Source organism: Bacillus rossius (assembly GCF_032445375.1).
Source record: "Bacillus rossius redtenbacheri isolate Brsri chromosome 4 unlocalized genomic scaffold, Brsri_v3 Brsri_v3_scf4_1, whole genome shotgun sequence".
Classification (NCBI taxonomy): domain Eukaryota; kingdom Metazoa; phylum Arthropoda; class Insecta; order Phasmatodea; family Bacillidae; genus Bacillus; species Bacillus rossius.
This window is the reverse complement of record NW_026962010.1, coordinates 23,584,444-23,606,913: the sequence shown is the minus strand read 5'-3', so window position 1 is coordinate 23,606,913 and position 22,470 is coordinate 23,584,444. Positions and strand designations below refer to the sequence as shown.

The 22,470-nt window shown below is 34.4% G+C and overlaps 1 protein-coding gene across 1 annotated transcript in view; it reads left to right on the top strand.

Annotated features, from left to right (window-relative positions):
• Positions 1-22,470, top strand: part of LOC134541488 (sodium channel protein 60E-like) — a 219,708-nt gene that overhangs the window by 40,257 nt on the left and 156,981 nt on the right. Inside the window, exons 2-3 of the mRNA XM_063384980.1 lie at positions 15,732-15,952; positions 19,662-19,845. Coding sequence (XP_063241050.1) covers positions 15,732-15,952; positions 19,662-19,845 — 405 coding nt within the window. The remainder of the gene's footprint in view (positions 1-15,731; positions 15,953-19,661; positions 19,846-22,470) is intronic.

Below are 22,470 nucleotides of genomic sequence, written 5' to 3'. Positions count from 1 at the left end.
TATAACATTATTAAGGTGTATATTGTTTGTAACAAACTGGACAACGCTACATTATTTATGTTTCTATGTCTCATTCGATGCTCGTTCTTGTTGAATTTAAATTACTGGAAATTGTAGATGATCTTCAAAATACTGACTTCGATACCAGGTTATTTCAAATTTAACCTTCGCTGTAAATATAATTGTAGTCACTTCTAGAATATATCATGGTCTGGTGCCCATTGATGATTTAAAGAAACAGAAAAAAAGGTCTTCCTGATTCAGCAAGGTGCGGCAGTGAAACATCCTTATTTGAAACGCGTGCCCTGAAGCCACAGTTATTCCGAGAAGGGTGGGGTGGCCCCCATTCAAAAGAGCGAGACCTAAATGTTTATGACTTGTAGGTTTAGTAACGACCATGCCGTGGTCGAGAAGTTACCCTTAGAAGCGTACTTTTCAAGCGGCCGCTCGATCATCGTCTCGCAACGTGGAATCCTGAATAACTTTGATATCACACCCGCGGGTCGCGTTCCTGATCGGAAATCGATTATTTTATGGGTGGAAAGCTTTTGGGAAACCGGTGATGCGCAGGAAAAAAAACCAGGACGTTCAACAACCATCAGGACACCCGAAAACATTGATCAGGTTAGGCAATACATTTTAGATTTGGGGGATGTCTGGTTTCAGCAGAACGGTTCCATGGCCCGCACGGAGCGAACATCGATGAATTCTTTGCAAGAAAACTTCCCCGAACGCCTCATCTCCTTGAGGGGCGATCCTCATTTAGCCCTGAGACAACACCTGTGATCCATCTGTGGACTAACTTGCAGGTCCATAAATAAGATTAGTTGGCACACTTAGCATCTCCAGCAGCACCAGTCAGCGCATCACACTCTTTTTGTGTGGCTATCTGAAATCCCTAGTTTACGCCGACCGTCAAATGACCCGTCGATATTCTGGAAAGATTGGAGAGAAGCTTCAAAACTCGACTATCTCAATGCATTGACTATAAAGGAGGCCAACTTCACGATATATTTCTTAAAATATAAATATAAACTTTAAATGTCTCTGTGTAACATGGAAAAAAATAATTAAACTGCGGTCTCCTATACTGTTAGTGTTATTAATTTTTAAAATAAGGTAGTTTCCCTGACACAGAATGTCTATCAACTAAATTTATTCTAAACCTCAAAAATTTGATTAGGTAGTGTATTGGTACAGATTCGTACTGAATCTTGACTTTTAATATTTTATTTCAACTCCATAGAAAAAACGAACACATTTCTGCACTATAGACTTGTAATACTTACCTCTTTCGAAATATAGATATATGTATCTTCTTTTACTGTCATGTTTTTCAATCTGTGTGTTTTAACAGCTACGTGTTCATTCTTATAATCAAATTTGCCCTAATTTGTATGTTAGAGATGATATTCTGCTAGCTGTATTATGGTAAACCTTTTTAACCTTCAGTTAAGCAACCGGATTGATTATCAGCTTATTTGGCACATTATTTAAATGGTATGTTAACTCATGTTATTGGCTGGAATTGTTTTAAAATTATGTGATAGTGAAACAGGAGGTAAAGATAGAAAAAAAAATGCTCTTCTACCATTATGTAGAATGGATGTATATAATTTTGTTGGCCCACTTTATGTTTATAGTTAAATAATGATTAAGTAAAAGCCATAGAGTTGTGTCAGATCTTTCGATGTTTAATAGCGAATCTTATAAAGTTAATAATACGAAAGATCACTGAAGTTAATGCGTGTAACACGACACCCTAATATTTACAAACTAATTACTACATTTCTCACAATAACAACATACCTACACTACATAATAGTCCAAAGTCTATTCTAATAGATACATAAAGATAGGGAGGTACTATAACATCAAACATCCCAGTAATACAAGTTTTACATCGTACTGTTATTCACAGAATCTTACGTTAAGGCGAAAACAATTTTAATTTTGCTTCAATCAACTTGATTCGAAACGTATGTTCATGAATTGAGCTATACTAACATGTTCGTCTGAAGTCTCTCGTTACAAGACCTTAACGCGTTAGCTATAACACTTAAAACGAGAAATCTCTAATTATGAAAATCATGAGCGTACTCAGACATTATTTGGAGGAGGGGGGAGAGGTTATAAAATTGTCACCTGCGGTTTGATTTTAACTTCTTTCCTTTTGTTGGGAGGAATAGATGTTTCAGAATAGCTTAGGATTATTGGGTGGATGGGGTTGTATATACCCAATGACCACTCCCCCCCCCCTTAGAATACTCCTGTTGTAATTAAACTACTGCTTCTCACAAAATGTTAATTTCGTCTGTTTAGTTGTATAAGAACATTAAGTAAAATGCTGAACTAAGTTAAGAATGTTATTCATATTAAATTTAACACGAATGTAATAACAACTGAAGTGGAAAACTGAGAGGTCTGCTTTTATGAAATATCCTGAGTTAAATTACAAACAGTTGTAAAAATAGCACCTTTCAACTGCCTGTCGTATTTGAACTCTTGTTCTGCATTCCACACATCTCTCCGCCGGTTCCTTTGACATTTAAAAAAAATTTCTCACCTCTGACATTTGCATGTTTTAACATGATGGCCTCTACCCTTGTTCCAACTGTTTCCAGTGTTATTGTTGTTAAGGTTTCACGTCTAACTAATTGTCCTGGACAATAAGTTGGTTGGTATTATTTATCGTTTAGGTATTTAGTTTGTGTTGTGATCCTTATTCTTCGTGTGACTTAGTTAATAAGCATAGAGTCACTTTACAATTTAATCGGATCCCACATATCTAAATGGGTCCCATCAGCGCAAGGCCCTGTGCTTAACTGCATGACGCCAATTTTTACCTATACGTTTACCTAAACCTCTATACGGAATTTTGTGCTGAAGTCCCGTTAAAGACAAAAAAGGTCTTTGGCTGAGCATATGCTCAGATAAGTTATAATCCATACCTTTGTAGCCTTAGGGCATCGCGGCACAAGAAAACCAACCCTTTTGGCATGAGCACATGCTCTTATTATTTCAAGCACACCATCTTTATTTCCGGATAGTGATAGTGACAGTATGGGAGATGTCGAAGGAGAAGAGGAATAAAAAAATCTCTCTGCTAGCAAGGCTAATTATTTTGATGAGTAATGTCTTCAAAAATGTATTTATGTATTTATAAACAACTCATATTTAAAATATATGGTGTTTTATTTAGTAATTTATTATCCAAAAAAGTCATATAATAATAAATTTTGAGTGGTTTTATGATACAAATAACTCTATGTGCAGCGCCTGCCTGTAGCCTTGATATAAGTCATTACTTTTTAATTCAAAAGTATTGGAAGTTATTTTCAACGTAATACGAAAATAAAGTACAAAGTTTGCGGGTGGGTATCGATCACGTGATGCTTACCATATGAGTGGCTGGCACTTGGTGTAGGCTATCTCTTCTCTCCTGCTGTTTGATGGAATACTAATGTTTTTTTAGTTATTGTATCCCAGATCTTAGACTGTTTATATAAAATACATCAATCTAGTTAACTCTGTACTGCCTGGTATCAAACTACGGACAGGAATCAATCAGTAAATTAATTGCTGATTTTTTTATGATTTTTGGAATTATTTCCACATTTCCATGTTTATTATTACGAATGTCCAAGATGGCGGCAATTATGTCATAAAATTGAGCGTAATAACCGGCAAAGAAAAAGGTAAACAGGTATTAATAATCTACCGCGAAAACCTTTTATTCAAACCAAATAAAAACCTTTAATTTAAAAGACGGCAGTTACTAATAACTTTGGCTTATATTTGTCTAGAAACAAACTATAAATCCCCAATATAAATCTATGATGATACATTATTACTCGGACAAAGCCGGGTATTGCAGATAGGTATTGTTATATAAATAAATGCGAATTTGAAAGGGCTTAGGAAACTGTTGAACTTAATATTTCTTCCGACTTTTTTACCTGTAGCAATGTTATTGTTTCATAAGTTGATTTTCCAAATTCGTTTAAGGTTTTGTTTTCTTTTAATTTGAGGCAGACTGTAGCGCACTCACTAGAAGGGGCTTGTATAACGAGCAGTGTGAATGTGTTCTGCCTGCAGACCGCCGTAGCGGAGCGCAGACACTAGAGCTAGTAATACATAAAAAAACTATTAAAAATGTGAACTAGTCATTACTCCCAGTGATGTGTACACGAAACCTTGGTAACGAGCATATTCATGGGTTATCATGTTGTTCATGTTGCAAAAAAAAAAATATAATACGAAATTCAGATAAGAAATTTAACGCAGAATCCTTAAAATAATATAATGCTGAGTGTGATAAAGAAACTGATGGATAAAATATTCGCTTTTCAAATGCCAGCATTTCTGGATGGTAATCACACGCATACATTCTGCGCTGCCTGAATCGTAAACGTTGCTTGCCGCCATCAAACGCAGATAGCAGATAGGGGATGAGCGAAATGGTTATTTTCCAATACCAGTTATGACAGTTATGGTTCCAATAAAAAAAGTGGTTATTAAGATGGTTTACAGTATCAGTTAGTGGACACGAAGTTCTGTTTTCAGTTATTCACCTCACCAATTGCAAAGATCGACTAAAAATTCATTACTTTCCTCAAAAAAATGTGGTGGAATAAAAACACTGGCATTATAATTTTCTGTTTTTTTTTTTTTTACCGAAAAGAATACAGGCTGTCCATAAAAGAATGTCCTAGTTTCAATGGTATATTGAAACCATTTAAATTAGAACATTTACAAGTTATAAATAAAGTTGAAATTAAACTTACCTAGTTATTTTTTTTAATTTTACTACATCGCGTTTATTTATACGGACACATCCAACATAAAGTCCAGTTCCTCCCACACTTTGGTAAAGCTTCTTCTATTCTGTGTCTCAACTCTGACAGATCATTAGTTAGCGGCAGAACGTAGAAACGATATTTTATAAAGCCCCAAAGGAAAAAAAATCGAATGGCGTTATGTCAGGTAAACGTGGAGGCCAGCGAAAAAGGGCTTTGTCGTCTCAATCAATTACCACCAATCCAAAGGCTAGGGACTTCAACGTTCAACCACTCCCGATTATAGTGTGGAGAGGCTCTTTCCTATTACCAAATGAAGTTTACAGTTTCACTCTGTACTAATTGGGGAAAGAGCCATTCATTCGCGCTGAAAGCGAGAAAACAGCAAAGCTGTGTTCGCACATGCGCTTATCGAAAACTCTTCATGTTATTCTTTAATTGTAACTTTTAACCAACACTCTACAACGTTTAGTTGGTAGTTTTAACTTTCAAAACTGGGACATTCTTTTATTAACAAATTGTATTTTGTGGCGGTTGCAGATGTAATTAAATTTACTTGCTAATGCCCGGAAAGCATTTTAATGATTCATTCAATTTTTTTTTTGTAATTTTTACAAAGGATCTCTCTCTCTCTCTCTCTAATTCACTACATCTCTTTTTCTGTCTCTATGTATATGTCTATATCTCTTTATTCCTTCTATTTTTCTATTTATTTATTCTATACATCCCGTTACTTCTTATACCTATAATACATCTCTATCACTATATTTATCTCTTTATACCTCGCTATATCACATATCTCTCTATACATCTATATCTCTAAATCGCTCTTTGTATGACACTATATATATTTTTTCCTACGTATCCAACCCCTCTATAAAATGCTCTATGTATCTTTCTATACCTCTCTTTCTCTCTGTATCCGTACATCTATCCAATTCTCATTATCTCTATATCTTTATATAATTATATATCTCTCTATCACTCATTCAATATAACTCTATATTTCAATGTCAATTTTATAATTAATTCACTTTAATTAAGTTATGCGTGCGCACTCATACACCGAAAACACCAGAACTGTCGCTAAACTATGCAAAATAAACACTTTTGTTGAAACGACTCACGCGCGACCTATTTTAAAATGGTTGTACTAATTTAGAAACTTTTGTGGGGGAATGTGCATAACAACTCACCAAAGTTTCAACGCATAAGGGACAAACAAACAAACATATATATAATTGTAATTAATTTCTACTGACTTAGTGAATGACAAATTTTATAGAACTAAGCTCATATTCCTCTTAACTTTGACGTGTAGACGCCTTATTCTATTGACGCACAAATGAAAAAACAAATTTAAAACTGTTAAGCTGTTAACGCCAAACTGTTTAAATTACGGAATAACTGCCACATCCTAATAGTTGCCAAATAACTGAGAATTGGTATGAATGTTGATTGCGAGCACGAACGATTTAAGATAACCGCGAACAAAAAAGTTTTATACAAAATTTTAATTTTAAGATTTCCTAGTAGGTACTTGAAGAATCTAAAAACTATTTAGTTACCTGATGAACCTAAAAAATCAACCGCTAAATGATTATTTTCTTACTGGAAACTTTGTGAATGGAAAGCACAGTATAGAAGGTTTCGTTATGAAAATATTTGTTGCTGTTTAAAATCGATACTATCAATAGCAAGAAATAGTTGTTCGCTAATGAAAAGCACATATCGCGATACCTAGGTCCGCCTAAAAGTTGCAAGTTTTTGTTTTTGCTCGTTGGATTGGACGATATGTGCTACCGCACAGTTGAGAACTATATCCTCTTTATTCGATAACCGGTTATCAGAGACCCAGCAACGTAAGAAAATTGTTATTGTTTTATACCAATTGAATGTACCGGTTATTATAAATACCGCTCATCACTAATATCAGCATGAGAAAACGGAAATTGAAAACTATTAAAAAAACTCCGATATATCCCCGGATTTGGACCTGACTTTTGAAAAGGAATTTTACTAAAGTAGTACCCATTTTGTTAATAATTGACTAAACTTTTATATTATAAAGATTTCGCACATGATTGAAGTCATAATTATATGGCGTTCGTATAATTGAAACCAAAACAAATATTATAATACTAAGTATATGATTGTATATTTGTTTTTGCTTAAACGATTGAAAACGGTCTGTAAATAATTCCAACAAACAAAAATTAACTTTATTCAGCTGAATAAAAATGATTATATTACAGTTATTTATTATAATGTAAGTAAAAAATTAATGAATAATATTCCCAGTGACAAGAATTGAATCACGTCCCTTTAAGCTCTACCACTATCATATTAAGAAAATTGTGAAATTAGAAAAAAATGAATTATAATCATTGTAATTACAGTTTTCTTAGGTATTTTAAAATGAGATTTCTTTTTCTATGACTATTTTAGTTAAAGAAATATATTCCAGGGTAGGTTCACTATCATAAAGTTGCATTGTGCTCACAGATAATTTTGGAATGTACCCTATTGTCCAAGAGAGTGACTATATAAGGTTTTATGTTGCTCAACGTAAGTTTGCCATCTTTTCACATTTCCATTCATCGACCTTCATTCTATTATTACGAAGTAACTCCTACCGTGAGCTAAGAGGTTTACACATCAAAAAGAATTTTAAAAGTGAGGTATTGTTACACAGTTATAGACTCAGCTGGAGTAAACATATAATATTTAAGTAAAAATTTATAATTTTATTTTTTGTAATTGATTTTTAGTAATTATTACGGCATGCAGTACGTAAACTGATTCCTGAGGGATGCGCTTGCAAAATAATTTCTCAAAGGGGGCTTTTATTCAGCACCACACTAAGCGGACTGGCCCCCAATACTACAACCAATGCTATAGCGGATTAAACCTTTCGGCTGCCGAATTGATGCCGGTTCGCGACAAAAACTGGAGGAATTTTAGTGAGCTGACTATACATGCTAAGGTAGGTCACCGGAATTGCGTCTCCAGGACTAATTTACACTAGGTGAGGCGGGGCACCTGGACGCAGTGGGCAATGGTACGCACGGCAGTATCCGGCTAAAGAAGAGGAAACACACGCGGGATCACTGGCGCTGCTATGCGGCGAAAGGAGTAACTTCGTTCTAGTCGAGTTGCGATGGCGTGCGGCTGAAGTTGTGTCGGATATTCGTGTTGGTTTATATCGGAGATTTTTCCAATAAGTTCCTGCATTCATTGCATTCGAGGTAAAGTAAAAAAAACTGTGTACTTTTGTAGAATTTTAGATATTTATAAATAATTCGTGGTGTTTTTACTATAACTTAACACGGTAAGGGCTTGTACTTTGTGATCGTTTCAACTGTGACTGTCAGTAAACTGACATGGCGTCGTTTGCGGTATTCGTACGCAGGCATGCGTACCAGTTCAACATCTGTGTTTCATTCATCCGTGCGAAATTTGGTAACTGTTTTGTTTAAATATATCATATAAATGGTCTTGTACATTGTGAAAATAACAAACAAATATGTATACTAATTTCTCCAGTTCCAAAACCGTCGACATCAAGGACTACAGGAACCAGGAAGGCGCCGAGACGAAAACGCTGGAAGAAGTGGAAACAAAGAGGAAAAGTAAAATGAAAACACAAGCTGAAAATAATAAAGGGAAGTAAAAAAAATTAAAAAGAAGAAAACGAAAAATAAAATATTTTCAACGATTCGTCCGTTTCTTCTAGCGAAGACAAAGGAAATAATAAGAAAATAACTATAATTTTATATGCGACTTTTGTCAAGAGAAATTATAATTATTTCAACAACCTTGATGCTGAAATAGTCTACTTCTTTGTCATATAAAACAACTGCGATTATTTTGACGAAAATTTAATTTTTCCATATATTTGCAACTATGGTTTGTGAGTGTGTAAGTACGTTGTTTTGTGTTAGCTCTCCCTAGTCGCACATCAACAATGCAAATAATGAGTAACCTTCGTACTAAACTATACATAATTTCATCCAAGTACCTACATAAATATTTAAAAAAATACTATACTGCAATCTTAAACTAGAGGCTATGAAAAATAAAAATAAAACTGTAGATAATAATCAAGTCATGTATGTATTTAATTTGAAAAGATAAAAAAATTATGTCCTCAGTATAGTACAAAAAGTGTATTTTGTTATTTAGATACATTGTCATTTTTAAAAAATATGTATTTTTTTTCTTTCAGGGAATATTCAGGAAAATATTTATGTACCAGAATTGGCATAGGGGGTAATAGTACGCAAGACAAATTTAGTGCGTACGATTACCCACTCAAGTCTGCTAATCATACGCAATACATATTTTAATAATTAACTTAAAAAACACACTTCCCTTTTAAACATAGTACTAATACTCGGCTATATTTAAACTGACTTAATGTCGCTTTGCTACAAATAAATTACATTGTTTTTTTTTAACTTTATTAACAGAAATATAATTTGTCAAAGTTTAAGTGCGTGCATTTATCCCGCCTTCCCCTAATAATAAAACTTTTCGAGGAAAAAACTCTGTACATTGGATGAAATTTAAAAAAAAAGTATTGCAAATGCAAATGGATATTTACAATATTGAGAACTCAAAAATAAAGTTTTTTTTTAATTTGGTCTATTGGTCTGTTTGTTCGTCTGTTTGTCCGAGCATCAATCAAATACTACTAAATGGATTTAAGTGGAGTTTTTATTTGGAAATCTCTTTTTCTAACTTAGAAAATATGCTATGTATAAATACAGAATCCTACCCATAAGGGGGTGAAAAATGGGTAAATGAAGTTTAACTATGATATATCATATCCCTGAAAATAATCAAGCTTAGTAAAATATAATGAGTACCAATAATTAATATTCTAAAAGTACCTACCACAGTTATTATATTTTGCGAATATGAACCCAAAGGGGTGAAAAAAGTTTGATTATGTTTTAAAAGTTAATAAATATGTCTCCCAATTTAATTAGGCGTAATGAATGATTTTTGGTACCTATAAAAACCACATAAAAAGTTCTATCCACAATTTTTTTTAATTTGTGAGATTCAAAACCATAACGGGTGAAAAAGGTGTAAGTATTTTTAAAAGTTAATAATTTTATCACTGAATTTAAAAAAGTTTTATAAATAATTTTGGGTTCTTATAATAAATACACGCGAAGTTACAACAAAAAAATTATAGTTTTTTAAATTCAGCCCCTAAAGCGTAAAAAGCTGGTAAAAATATTTTAAAAATAAATTGTTAATTCTTCAAATTTAAGTAAGTGCAATAAATGACTTTGGGTACCAATAATGAACATACAAAAAATTACAACCAAAATTTTTATATTTTGCGAAATTCAACCCCTAAGGGTTGAAGAAGGGTTAAGTTTATTTTACAAATTAATAAATATAAGTCCATATTTAATTAAGCCGAAATTTTTGTATTTTCGAAATTCAACCCCTAAAAGATGAATAAAAGGTAATTATTTTTTATAAATTAAAAATTGTGTCTCTGAATTAAATAAAGTGTAAAGAAGGATTTTGATTCCGAAAAATAAACATACGAGAATTTACTTACAGCAACAATTTTTATATTTTGCAACATTCAAACTCTAAGGTGTGGAAAAAAAGAGCATGTGTTTTTTAAAGTCTAAGAATTATATCTCTGAAAATAATTAAACATAATGAATGATTTTGGTTACCAAAAACTACCTTACAAATTCTTACAAACAATTATTTTTATATTTTCGAAATTTAACCCCTAACGGATGAGTAAGGGGTATGTATTTTTTAAAGGTTAATAATTATAAATTTATATTTATTAAGTGTTTTACTTTATTTTTTGTACCAATAATGACCATAGAAAAATTTCCACTTACAATTTTTGTATTTTAGAAATTTAACCCCTAAGGTTATAAATGATATTGGGTACCAATACTAAACCCACGAAAACAACCACCCTCGATTTTAACATTAAGAAAAATCAAACCTTTAATGTGTGAAAAGATGTAATTATGGCTTTTAGATTATTATTTATATCTTAGAACGTAATTCAGGGTAATGAATTATTTTAGGTACAATAATAAACCACAATTTTTATATTCAGCGAAATACCACCCGTAATAAATGAAAATAAATGGTAAGTATATTTTCAAATTATTATTATTATAGAAAAATATTTTTCTACCAATAATAAACATACGAAAACTACGAACTACTATTTTACTATTTTGTGAAATTTTAGCCTTTTAAGGTGTGAAAAGGGGGTTAATATGGTTTTGAAATAAACGATTTAAACTTTGAATTCAATCAAGCACAATAAAAAATGGGCAATAATAACACACATACGAAAACTATCTATCAATGTTCTACCATTTTGCTTTATTTAAACTCTAAGGTTGGTTGAAGGGTAGGTGTGTTCATTTTAAATAGAACACTTCCAATTCAAATAGTGCTAGATGTAAGATAGTTACTAAAAAAACCTGCATTTAAAGATTTTTTTTTTTGCATTTATTAAATACGTCTTTTAATGTGGTGATAACGGGGTAATATTTATTTGGTTAAAAAAATTGTATCTCCGAAACTAATAAAGTTATATGTAATTTAAATGGTAAAAATGATAAACTAAAAATTGTTGTTAATTCATTTCAATGGTCATTCCCTAAGAGGTAAAGAGTAAGTAATTAAGAGAAAGTAAGTAAGAGTAAGAGTAAAGAAAAAATACATATTCCCGAATTCACTAGAGTTATACTTAGGTTATAAATTAAAAGGGTATTACAATATGAGAAACTTGATCTATACCAAAAAATAAAAAGGATTACACATAACCCCTTGAGAAAATATCATTCTCAACTGTTTGGTTGTAGATTAAATCTTTTATGTGCCTGATAATTAATTGTGGCTATTTCTTTAGTAAAAAGTTTTATAATTGGTCACATACTCTTCTTACAATGGTAAAATTTCAGCAACTCCTTGAAATTGCGCAACCGAAGCCGCGGGTTATTAACTAGCAGTTTATAAGTGCTTACAGCTAGACGGTATACCTACACTTTTGTTTGTTCGTTACGGTCCAAATTTATATTCAGGTACAGTTATGTTTCACTCTAAAAATGAAGTGGTTTTCTTCAGAAGAAGGGTTTATGTGCAACATCTTTGATCTAGGTATATGTTATTTAGTAGGAGTGATTTCGTGAATGCGGCGGATGTCAAGGAACGGAAACGTGTAACAACCACGGTGCTGCATTGTGGCGGATGGCGCGAACCAAAGTGTACGAAGACAAAGTGAAACTTAAAAATATGAACCTTTTTATGAATTTTAGCAAATCAGTTTGTATTTTAATAAAATTCCTTGTCTAAAATTAGATAACTTTTATCTGAGCCGTTTCATTATATTGTTTAAAATTTCCGTCTTTTTATAAAATGATTCAATGGTTGACGTAGCTGCTCCAGCAGTGGGCGCGGAAACTAAGTGTGACTTCCCTCCAAAAATGAAGCTAAAAACACAATTAGCATATTTTTAGCACGCATGGCATTATTTATATGTATAAAAAAGATTCTACGTTTAATGTGAAGTGCAAGTTTCCTATTGTAAATGTATTTGCTCGATACCAAGGTTAGATATCACCCATCATTGGCGTGTACTGAAAGACTCCAGCGTGTTGATTACGAGCACACACTTTGCGTTATAAATTGCGGTAAACAACGAAGGTTGTGGAGAATAACGCAAGAAGAAGCAACGTGATTACGAACACATCATTTTTCGTTACACACCGAATATTGATGACGTTGTGACGGTATATACCGCAACTTTTGAGTACGAGCACACATTTAAGGCGGTATTTATCGCAACGTAGCTTCGTTATATTCCACGAGTATTGCTGCAGGGCCAGGCTAGTCTATCGGGACGTCATCACGCTTGTAGCACGGCGCCGTCACGAAGCTACTCGCAGCCATCTTGAGTCGTTCCGCGCGACGCGACAGCTCTCGTGTCGACCCGCCGCTCCGCTCGTAAACCACGGAGGCGTGGCGCGCCTAATTTAATCTCCGCTTCTGACAGGAACGTCGCCTCCTAAATAAGAAATGCGCTCCCGCGAAAAGTTTTCGAGAGCCTCTCTTACCGCCAATCAGAGGAGGCGGGCTTCCCTCCAGCTTGCACATTACCTCTGGCGAAGAGGTTGACGACTTATCTTTATTCCTCGCGAGAGTTGAAAACCCGTAAATTCAGCTTTTATACAGTTTCTCTTCATGCTTACTATTTATATTGAAGGCTTGGTCTCACTCGCCGAGTTAGTTATTTAATTTTAATGTCGATACTTTTATTTGAATATTTTTTTTATAAAAATGTATTACTATGGATATCTTAATTTAATTCGTTATGTTTCGACGCAAAATTTGTCACTAGATATTAAATGAATACAATTGAATAGTGGTTTGTAGTCCCGCATGTGTTTTTAACTATAAACCTTTTACAACTCGGAAATAACGTTTAGCAAATATCTGAAGAGAAAATTTGAAATGCAGGAAAAATAAAGGATTTAATTCACAGAATAATCCCTCAACTAATTGTTATTTCAAGAAGACAAAGTAACTTCTTAGAAATGTCAGACCGAGCCTTAAGCATTAAAAGTGGAGCTTACATAAATTAATTTATAATCAATATTTATTTATTTTATTAAGATGCTTATAATACAAACGATCATTTAGACATAGTTATAATTGTAATATGAAATATGTGCCTGTTTTAGTAAAATTTTGGAAATTCTATAGATAATGAGCTAAGAGAAATGTTTAAATCAACATGCAATAATGCTGAATGATTGAGTAGCAGTTGAGAGAGATTATGGAGAAATAAAACAGGGCTTAAGAACAATCGTCTAGTAGATTTACACGGCAGTAGAATCTTAACTTCAGTAGCAGCGACATTATTGATTGTAAACGAAACTAAATTGAACATAGTAAATAACAGTTGAATGTGTTTGTAGAGCCATTTGCATGGTACTTAAAACCACTGAAATGTTTGTCTCTGTATTAACAGTCTTAACAATTTGTGCGCAAAGACATACTAATATTATAAATGCGAATATGAAAGTAAATGGTGCTGAAAATCCTTAAAATATGCAGGTACTTTTATTGACTAGTCAATCTGAAGTGCTGTGAGGTTTCTTCGAGTGCCGATAGATGGTACTGATCTAGATTTCTGTGGTATCGATTATTTTCTTTTCAGTTAGGTTTGTGTTATCTCTTTCTCTAAGAATTAACCTGGGAACCCAATGTCTTTCACACGGACAGCTACATTTTGGCTGCTCGCTGTATCGAGAGCAAAAAATCTCTACATATACGTAGAAAACAATAAGTCTCGAAACACTGTTTACAGAGATGTATTACAGTATATTTTTGGCTCTTAAAACACCCGGAAACTATAACAGTCCTTTTAACCCGTGTTGAGGCCCCCTATCTCGTACAGTAACACCAGTATCTCTTGATAATGTGTGAGAAATGTCTTCCAATAAAGCAGTTTTGATAACTCAATTTGTTCTATCTTTTTTTTAGTTCTATCCTAAAAACTGTAATACATGCAATAAATAGTCAATCGTTGTGTGATTATAGTCCAACTTCTAAAGTATAACAACAAATAATAAAATTTGACCAAGTGTTAGTTTGACTCGAGCTAAGCGTTGCATAGTGTGGTGGTACGGAACCCTTGGTGCTTAGTCCGACCCGCTCTTGACTGTTTTTAAGTTAAATTTAACTGTTAAACCATGGTTACATCGTCGGTCGCAGCTAGTAATACTATAATAATTTCTGTGCACATGATCCACCATTCAGAACACTATTAGTGAACTAAACATTAAGAATAAATCAATAACTGATGTTTCGTTTTATTTTTCATTATATTTTTTAAAATTTATTTCATACTTAAGTTTCTTTCACATTTCTTATTACACAACAATAATTACTTTGTAGTATTTAATTATTTTATTTAAAAATAAAGATAATCAAAAGCAAAGGAACATTATGTAATAACTTACATAATCTTAAATGACATAGCAAGAATATCTAGCTACAATTTAGAAACCCTTTCAATAGCTTTTTTGAGTTTAAAAAACATAAATCCAGTTTTACTAGGGCACATAACAATCACGGAAATCCTAATTAGCCATAATGGAATTAGAGTGGATTATTTTTTAAAGCTTCTTTTTACGTCTTGAATTTATATGCGTCAGTCAAGGTTAAAAAATAATCTTATTTTAAAATATATCTCTTTAAATCAATAAAAAAAACAGAAGGAGTTAACAGTGTTAACTGCGTTTGATAGTTACTGATTTAAAATCTACTCTTAAGTCCTAATTCATGCTCTGGTACCAAGCGAAATCATCTGTGCGGTGGATTATTTTCCAATACTTAAATTAAAAAAATATATATTAATGTTATCTACAGATTTTAAGAAAGATTCGTTTATTTTTGTAGTTTAGAATATTTTAATGCGAAAATATCCTTAACTTATTTATTTATGCAATACAATTTGATGCCAGGCTTAGACACAACATTCGTCTAGTATTTTAAAATTTAACTTTTATAAATTTAATTTCCACTTATATTTGTTGCCCTGAATGCCAATAATTATTTGCAAAACTTCTCATCAATAACAAATATTTTATAAGAGTTGGAAAACAATCAATATCACAATTAAAGGAAATGAGTCAAAACAGCAGCCATAGCCTACAGTGAGTAACCATAGCATTATTTTCCTGGAGTATTTTCGGTGGACAGTTGAAAGTCTGAATCATGATAGTCGGGCTGGGTTTTAATACCAGGTCCTTTGTAATTGGAGTCCCGTGTTTGACCAATGCACCACCTCGCTACATAGTCTGATCTGCTGATGGCTTCTTGCTGAGCTTGGAATGTTGTACGTTGTTCCCCGAACAGATACATATTCCTGGCCATATACACCGCGGAGATGATCATCAAGTCCGTCGCCAAAGGTTTCATTCTGAACAAGTACACGTACCTGAGGAACCCGTGGAACTGGCTGGACTTCGTGGTGATCACGTCGGGCTACGCCACCATCGGCATGGAGGTGGGCAACCTGGCCGGCCTGCGCACCTTCCGGGTGCTGCGCGCTCTCAAGACAGTCTCCATCATGCCAGGTACAGTGCGGACCCCTGCCATCTCGCTGTTGGCCTTAGAGGGCAATCCTTAGCCAATACTGCATGCCGCACTCCGTGACACTCCTAGTCACACTAGCCTTACATCCATGTGTATCATGCCAGGCACACTGCGTCCAATATCCTAGCTGGTCACTCAGCTCTTGCGGTCAGCCTTCGAGAAAGATCCTTAGCCAAAACTGCGGGTCGCAGTGATACTTCTAGTCATGCTGGACTTGTCACATTTATAATAATTGTAGTTCCGTGTCACCACCATCTTGGAGACTACAGGTGTTTGCTGTTGTTTCATGTGTAAACTTAATATCGGAAATTTTATTATTACCTGTTACAGACATTATATTCTTGCTATTTTATTTCTAGTTAAAAACTGATATCAAGTGAGGCCCCAGCCTGTGAACTAAGGGAAACAAGCAATTTTTTCCCCCGCAGTCGAATAAGTATTTGATACTAGTTTAAAAATGTTTAACATTAACTTCAATGTGTGTGCAACTGCAGATGGTTTTCCTTGTGCTATGTTTAGCCATTAACGGTGATAGTCAAGTTTCAACACGATTTTACTTGATAGGATGGTGGAAGACCATAAATTTTAATATTACATGGAGATTTGTTGCATGTCAGAAATGTTTTTGAGAGTCATCTTAAGCTATTTCATGCATTTCGTTATTATTGGATGTAATCAAATTAGCATATTGCCAAAATTGTTAAAGAAATGATAATCAAAGTTGGAAAAAAATATATATTTATGAAAAGGTTATTTCTCTGGCTTTTTTTAGATAATTGGTTTCCAAGATATTTGGGCTTAAAAGGTATTGTCACTACCACGTACAAGAGTCATCAAAATAGAGCGAATATTTTGCGCGGGAAACGAATAAATGTAAATAAGCGCTTAGTCAAACAGTAAAGTTCAGTTAAGAAATAAATTTTCCTTCGCCAGGTCACACTTAAATCCAATTGACTTGTGAGCAACCTGCTCGTTAAATATCCAATCACCCGTTAGGAGCTCGCCTGTTGGAGTGCCAATGAACTGTGAGGAGCCCGCTTATTAGAGTTCCAATGACCTGTGAGGAACCTACCTGTTAGAGATCCAATGACCTATGAGAATCCCGCTTGTTAGAGTTCCAATTACCTGTGAGGAGCCCGCTTGTTAGAGTTCCAATGAACTGTGAAGAGCCCACTTATTAGAGTTCCAATGACCTGTGAGGAGCCCGCTTATTATAGTTCCAATGACCTGCGAAGAGCCCACTTATTAGAGTTCCAATGACCTGTAAGGAGCCCACTTGTTAGAGTTCCAATGACCTGTGAGGAGTTCACCTGTTAGAGATCAGTAGTATATGAAAGTATGTCCGGGCATTGGCGCTGGCGCATGATGCCGGGTGCCGGTAGGCCAACTTGGATTGTGATGTCACGACGGCCATCTTGGATGACCTTGAAATTTGACCTTGACCTTGATCTTAGACCTTCAAATTAGCCTAAAATTCCTCAAAATTTGCCAAAATTTACATATTTTTGGAAAAAATCCCGATAAGAAATCTCAAAAAATTTCACAATTCCAAAATTAGGTTATCAAAAACCTTAAAATACTTTTTTGCCTTAGAAAGAACACAAATTCCTAAAAGAGGCTTAAGCATCCATGTCTAAAGCCTCCGATAAGCCTCTGACGTCATCTAGGATTATGACCGCCATCTAGGTTTATGACGTCACCGTTGCAATTTCCGTTACGACATACCGTTACATTACACTTGCTGACGATATATATATACCTTGAAATAAATGGTGGGAGGTCAGTCTGCCAGTGGCTTCCGTGGAGGAAGGATCGGTCGTCGTCATTTTTTTTTTTTTTGCCCTCATAGGGTTCTAACCGCGGACTCCGAGCTCCATGACGTAAATATACATTTTTTATAATTTTTTAAATAATTTTTAATAAATGTTTATTATTAATTTTGATTGATTTTTTTTTTAATTTTAAAATTTCCTCCGATTTTCTAACATAAAATTACGGATTGAAAAGATGGCGACCGTAACGGAAATTGCAACGGTGACGTCATAAACCTAAATGGTGGTCATAATTCTAGATGACGTCAGAGGCTTATCGGAGGCTTTAGACATGGATGCTTAAGACTTTTTAGGAATTTGTGTTCTTTCTAAGGCAAAAAGTATTTTGAGGTTTTCGAAATCCTAATTTTTGAATTGTGGAATTTTTGAGATCTTTTATCGGATTTTTTTTTCCAAAAAAAAATAAAATTTGACCAATTAAGGCAAATTTTGTGAAATGTTGGCAAATTTTGAACAGTTTTGGACAAATTTTGGCAAATTTGAAGGTCAAAGGTCAAGGTCAAAGTTCAAGGTCCAGTCACCCATGATATTCGCCGTGAAGTCAAAATCTAAGAGGGCAGACCGGCACCCGGCACCACGCACCAGCACCAGTGCCCGGACATACTTTCCTGTACTACTGAGATCCAATGACCTGTGAGGAGCCCATTTGTTGGAGTTACAATGTTTGTGTGAGTAAAATATTTGGTTTGGAAAACAATTTATATTTAGAATAACTTATTATTATTTACCAATGCTTTCAAATATTAAATATAATGCAGTGTCAATTAAATTTCTCTACCAGTACGACACAATTAAAAAAATGTTTTAGATATTAATAACACAAGTAAAGAATACTTACCAATATTTTCGTGCTGTAAATTCTTCGCATTTATATAAATTTACTTTTAAAATTCGCCATTAAGTAAATTGTTTTTACTTATATTAAGGTCATATTCATAAAAATTTAAACGTGATTAAGACATTATCTGAAATATAGTATACTAATCTAATTTGGCGAGAATAAATGTTTAGTATAACATTGTAATTATATTTTCTCTTTTTGGTCTATGAATTTATGTGTGTAATCTATGTGTGACTCTACCACTACAGTTTAAGTATATATTTTTTTCTTCAATTTCCACACAGAAGTTTTCAAAATAAATTTGATAAAACATTTTTTGGGGTGTTTAAAAGAAACCAAATAATATTTGCAGGAATAAAAAATTATATATTTGCTAAATGTGTTTTTTTATAATTTTTTGTGTAATTTATAGTAACATTATCAAAATTAACTATATTAGATTGTTGCCTTACCTAAAAGAAATATTTATTGTGATCGCATCTCAGTTACACCTTAAAACTAATGCATTTATCAGAAAACAAATTATATAAAAAATAATTTTTAAATTGTTATTTGAAAAAAAAATTATTTAATCCATGTTGTTTCCCAGTATATACATCAGAACTAGCAGTTTAGGAAACATCATGCCGAAATGTCACGACTTGGGGGCTTCTGCTGTGAAGCAACAAGAGGTGAGATGAGAATGGTAAATCGACAGAAAGATTGTTGGTGGAAGAGGAGTTACTGGGATTACCTCGAGGAAACATAGTAGCCCACGAAAATGTTCGGTACGATTCCATTTGTCAAACATTCCAGATGTGCCTTTTCCGGGACACTAACCTGGATAACTTAAGTGGAAAGCGAGCATGAGATTTAAAATGTATTTAACTTGAATTTTGTTATTTTATAAAAGGTCTTGGACCTGTAAAAATGAACAACCATGGACTCGAACCCAGCGCCTCACTATGGAGGCGGCTCTCCCACACCCGATACCTCTCACCAGAGCAGGGAGTGTAGCTGCGGGCGTGTGACCGGCAGGCCTGAAGACCATCATCAACGCACTGCTCCACTCGTTCCGCCAGCTCGCCGAGGTCATGACGCTCACCATCTTCTGCCTGATGGTGTTCGCGCTGTTCGCCCTGCAGGTGTACATGGGCGAGCTGCGCAACAAGTGCGTGCGGCGCGTCGACGGCGAGAACGTCTCGCACCAGGACTGGCACGCGTGAGTACACGTCGCTTCTTACAGGTGGCTGCTCTATTTGTGAGCAGTTGCAGAGCCAACGGTGAAGTTAGAAATTGTCAGGAGATGGCATGTTGTGGTGTAGTTGTACTAACTTTCCACTTCAACACCAACTCCCATCGTGCTTGAGCATCCCTGGTATTAGTTATCAGGTATATTTTACAATTTATATTGTTGTACACATTCACTTCCATAATATAAGGGTGCCCATAAAATAATATCCCAGATTCAATAGCATGTTATAAAAGTTTAATTACGACTATTTACAACAAATCATACTTAAAATTGATGGTAAACTAACATTGTTTACTTTAAATTGTTCAATATGTGTACACTTGGTTATATGGCGCACATCCAACATAAAGTTAAATTCTTCCCACACTTTGGTTAACAAGTCCCGATTAATGGAAGAAATAGCGTCTTCAATCTGCATCTCAACTCTGGCAAATCATTTGGTAGCTGTGGAATGTATACACGATATTTTATGAATCCTCGAAGAATAAAATCGCATGGCGTTATGTTAGGTAAATGTGGAGGCCAGTGAAAAAGAGTTCTGTCGTCTCGAGCATTTCGACCAATACCGCAGTCAAGACTTAGATGTTCAACCACTCTTGTACAAAGATATTCCAATGGGGAGAAGCTCCATCCTGTTGCTAAATAAAATTTACAGGTTCATTTTCTACTAATTGGGTAAAGAACAATTCTTTCAACATAGGTGGCGATGCACACGAAGGAACAACAAAGCAGTACACGCATATGTGCTTTCTCTAAAATTATTTGAGTTACTCTTTAATTGCGACCTGGAACTAGCACTCTTCACTGCTTACAGTTTATACTATTAAAGTACATAAACCGACAATCTTTTATGGACATACTGTAAGATCCATTAAAACTATTTCCACGATAAAAAACTTACACTTCATCCAACGTTTTGTGCAGTATGCTAACATGGTGCAGTCCATAATTTGCAAAAAAAAAAAAGTGGCTTCTCGCAGTATCCTTGTAGTAATCCTGATGTGAACACACTGAAGTGTCCCAAGGGTTTCGATACACATCGAGCGTGTTGTGTCTGTCATGAATCATGGCGGACCATAAATTGTGCCGGGTGGTGCGACCCAGTTATCAGGCAACAGACAACTGTCTCGTGTACAACCCGCTCACTGACTTCTCGGCTGCGTTCCTCGTTTTGTGTCGTGAATCCACGCGCCAAAAGTCTCGCTCGGCCTGCTAGCTCACGGTTGTGTTATCTGTCGACCAGTGCTTCGAAACAGGAAGGTGAGTCGCATTGACATTGTAATAATCTGAAGCGATGAGACATGGTGGTGTAATAATAGAGCATCTGTGGGTTGTGTTCATGTGAAATGGGAGAACCCTGACGAACTTCACACGAATGGCAGCTGCAAAACATTCCAGGAGACCTTGGTAACTGACCACTCGACTTCAGTGAGTGAACATGATGCGACTGGTAAAATAATTATGGTATTCTACAAATACAATATAATGTGTTACATGTAAATGGTGAAAATGTTTTCAATAAAACCAATGAGTTAATAATGTTATAGTGAAAAATGCTATGGGAATTCCCTAATATGGAATTAAGGGCATGAGAGCGCAATAACACAATAGTGTGGTGGAAGCTCGGTTTCCGGTTCGGAACTCTCATTTCCCACCGAACAGACTTGGGGTGGTTTTCACCGCCGGGAAACTAGAGGAATTGGCGTGAACCAATAAGTTTCATCCTCCTCCACCCCTCCAAAAAAACTTAATTCCACCAAATAACATACCTTGGCATAGGCGGTGCTTTAAGCTCTAGTTCTATCACTTTCAAGAAAATAAAGTGATCATCAGATCACTATAAATGTTTAAAGTCAACTTATTTGACCTATAGACTTTTAACATGCAATTATATTCATTAATGTCATCAAAAACTTTTGCATATTTTAGTGTATAATGAAAGTTACATCTGTGCAACAATTAAGTGTATCCTTGTGTAAATTAAAAAAATATATGTAGACGGCGAACTTAAAGAAAAAGTTTATTTTTTTAAACCAGTATATCGGCATAGTAAGGAATTACGAACGATGAAGATACATCCAACACTTTGTGTGTATATATACATCAGAAAAATTAAAACTCCAAGCATCATTTTCGTTTGCCAGAGTGCACTACCGACATGTTAGTTCAATTTTTAACCGATGGAATGCAGTAATATTTAATAGTGTGTTATTAGCCATTTTGTCTGCTGTCTGGACCACCAGTTTAGAAATCCGTAATAATTTTGCTAGAAAATTGGAAAAAAATTCCAAAATTCATATAAAATTGCTTATTAACATAGTGATTTCCTCGATCGATTCAAAGTCCTTGGTTCGATCCTTGGTTAATCAAAAAAAAAATATTTCATTTGAACATTGAAGTAGCAGGTTCAAAAGAAACAAACAACAAATTAAATATAAAAATTTATTACATAAATTTTACAAATACAAACAAGGAAATTACTAACGTTTCTCGATTTCTACAGTCTTTTTGAAAGGCCAGTGAGTCATTTGCATGCCTTTACATGAGTTTTCAGGGCAGTTCTACATCACAGTCGATTAACAAGACACACCC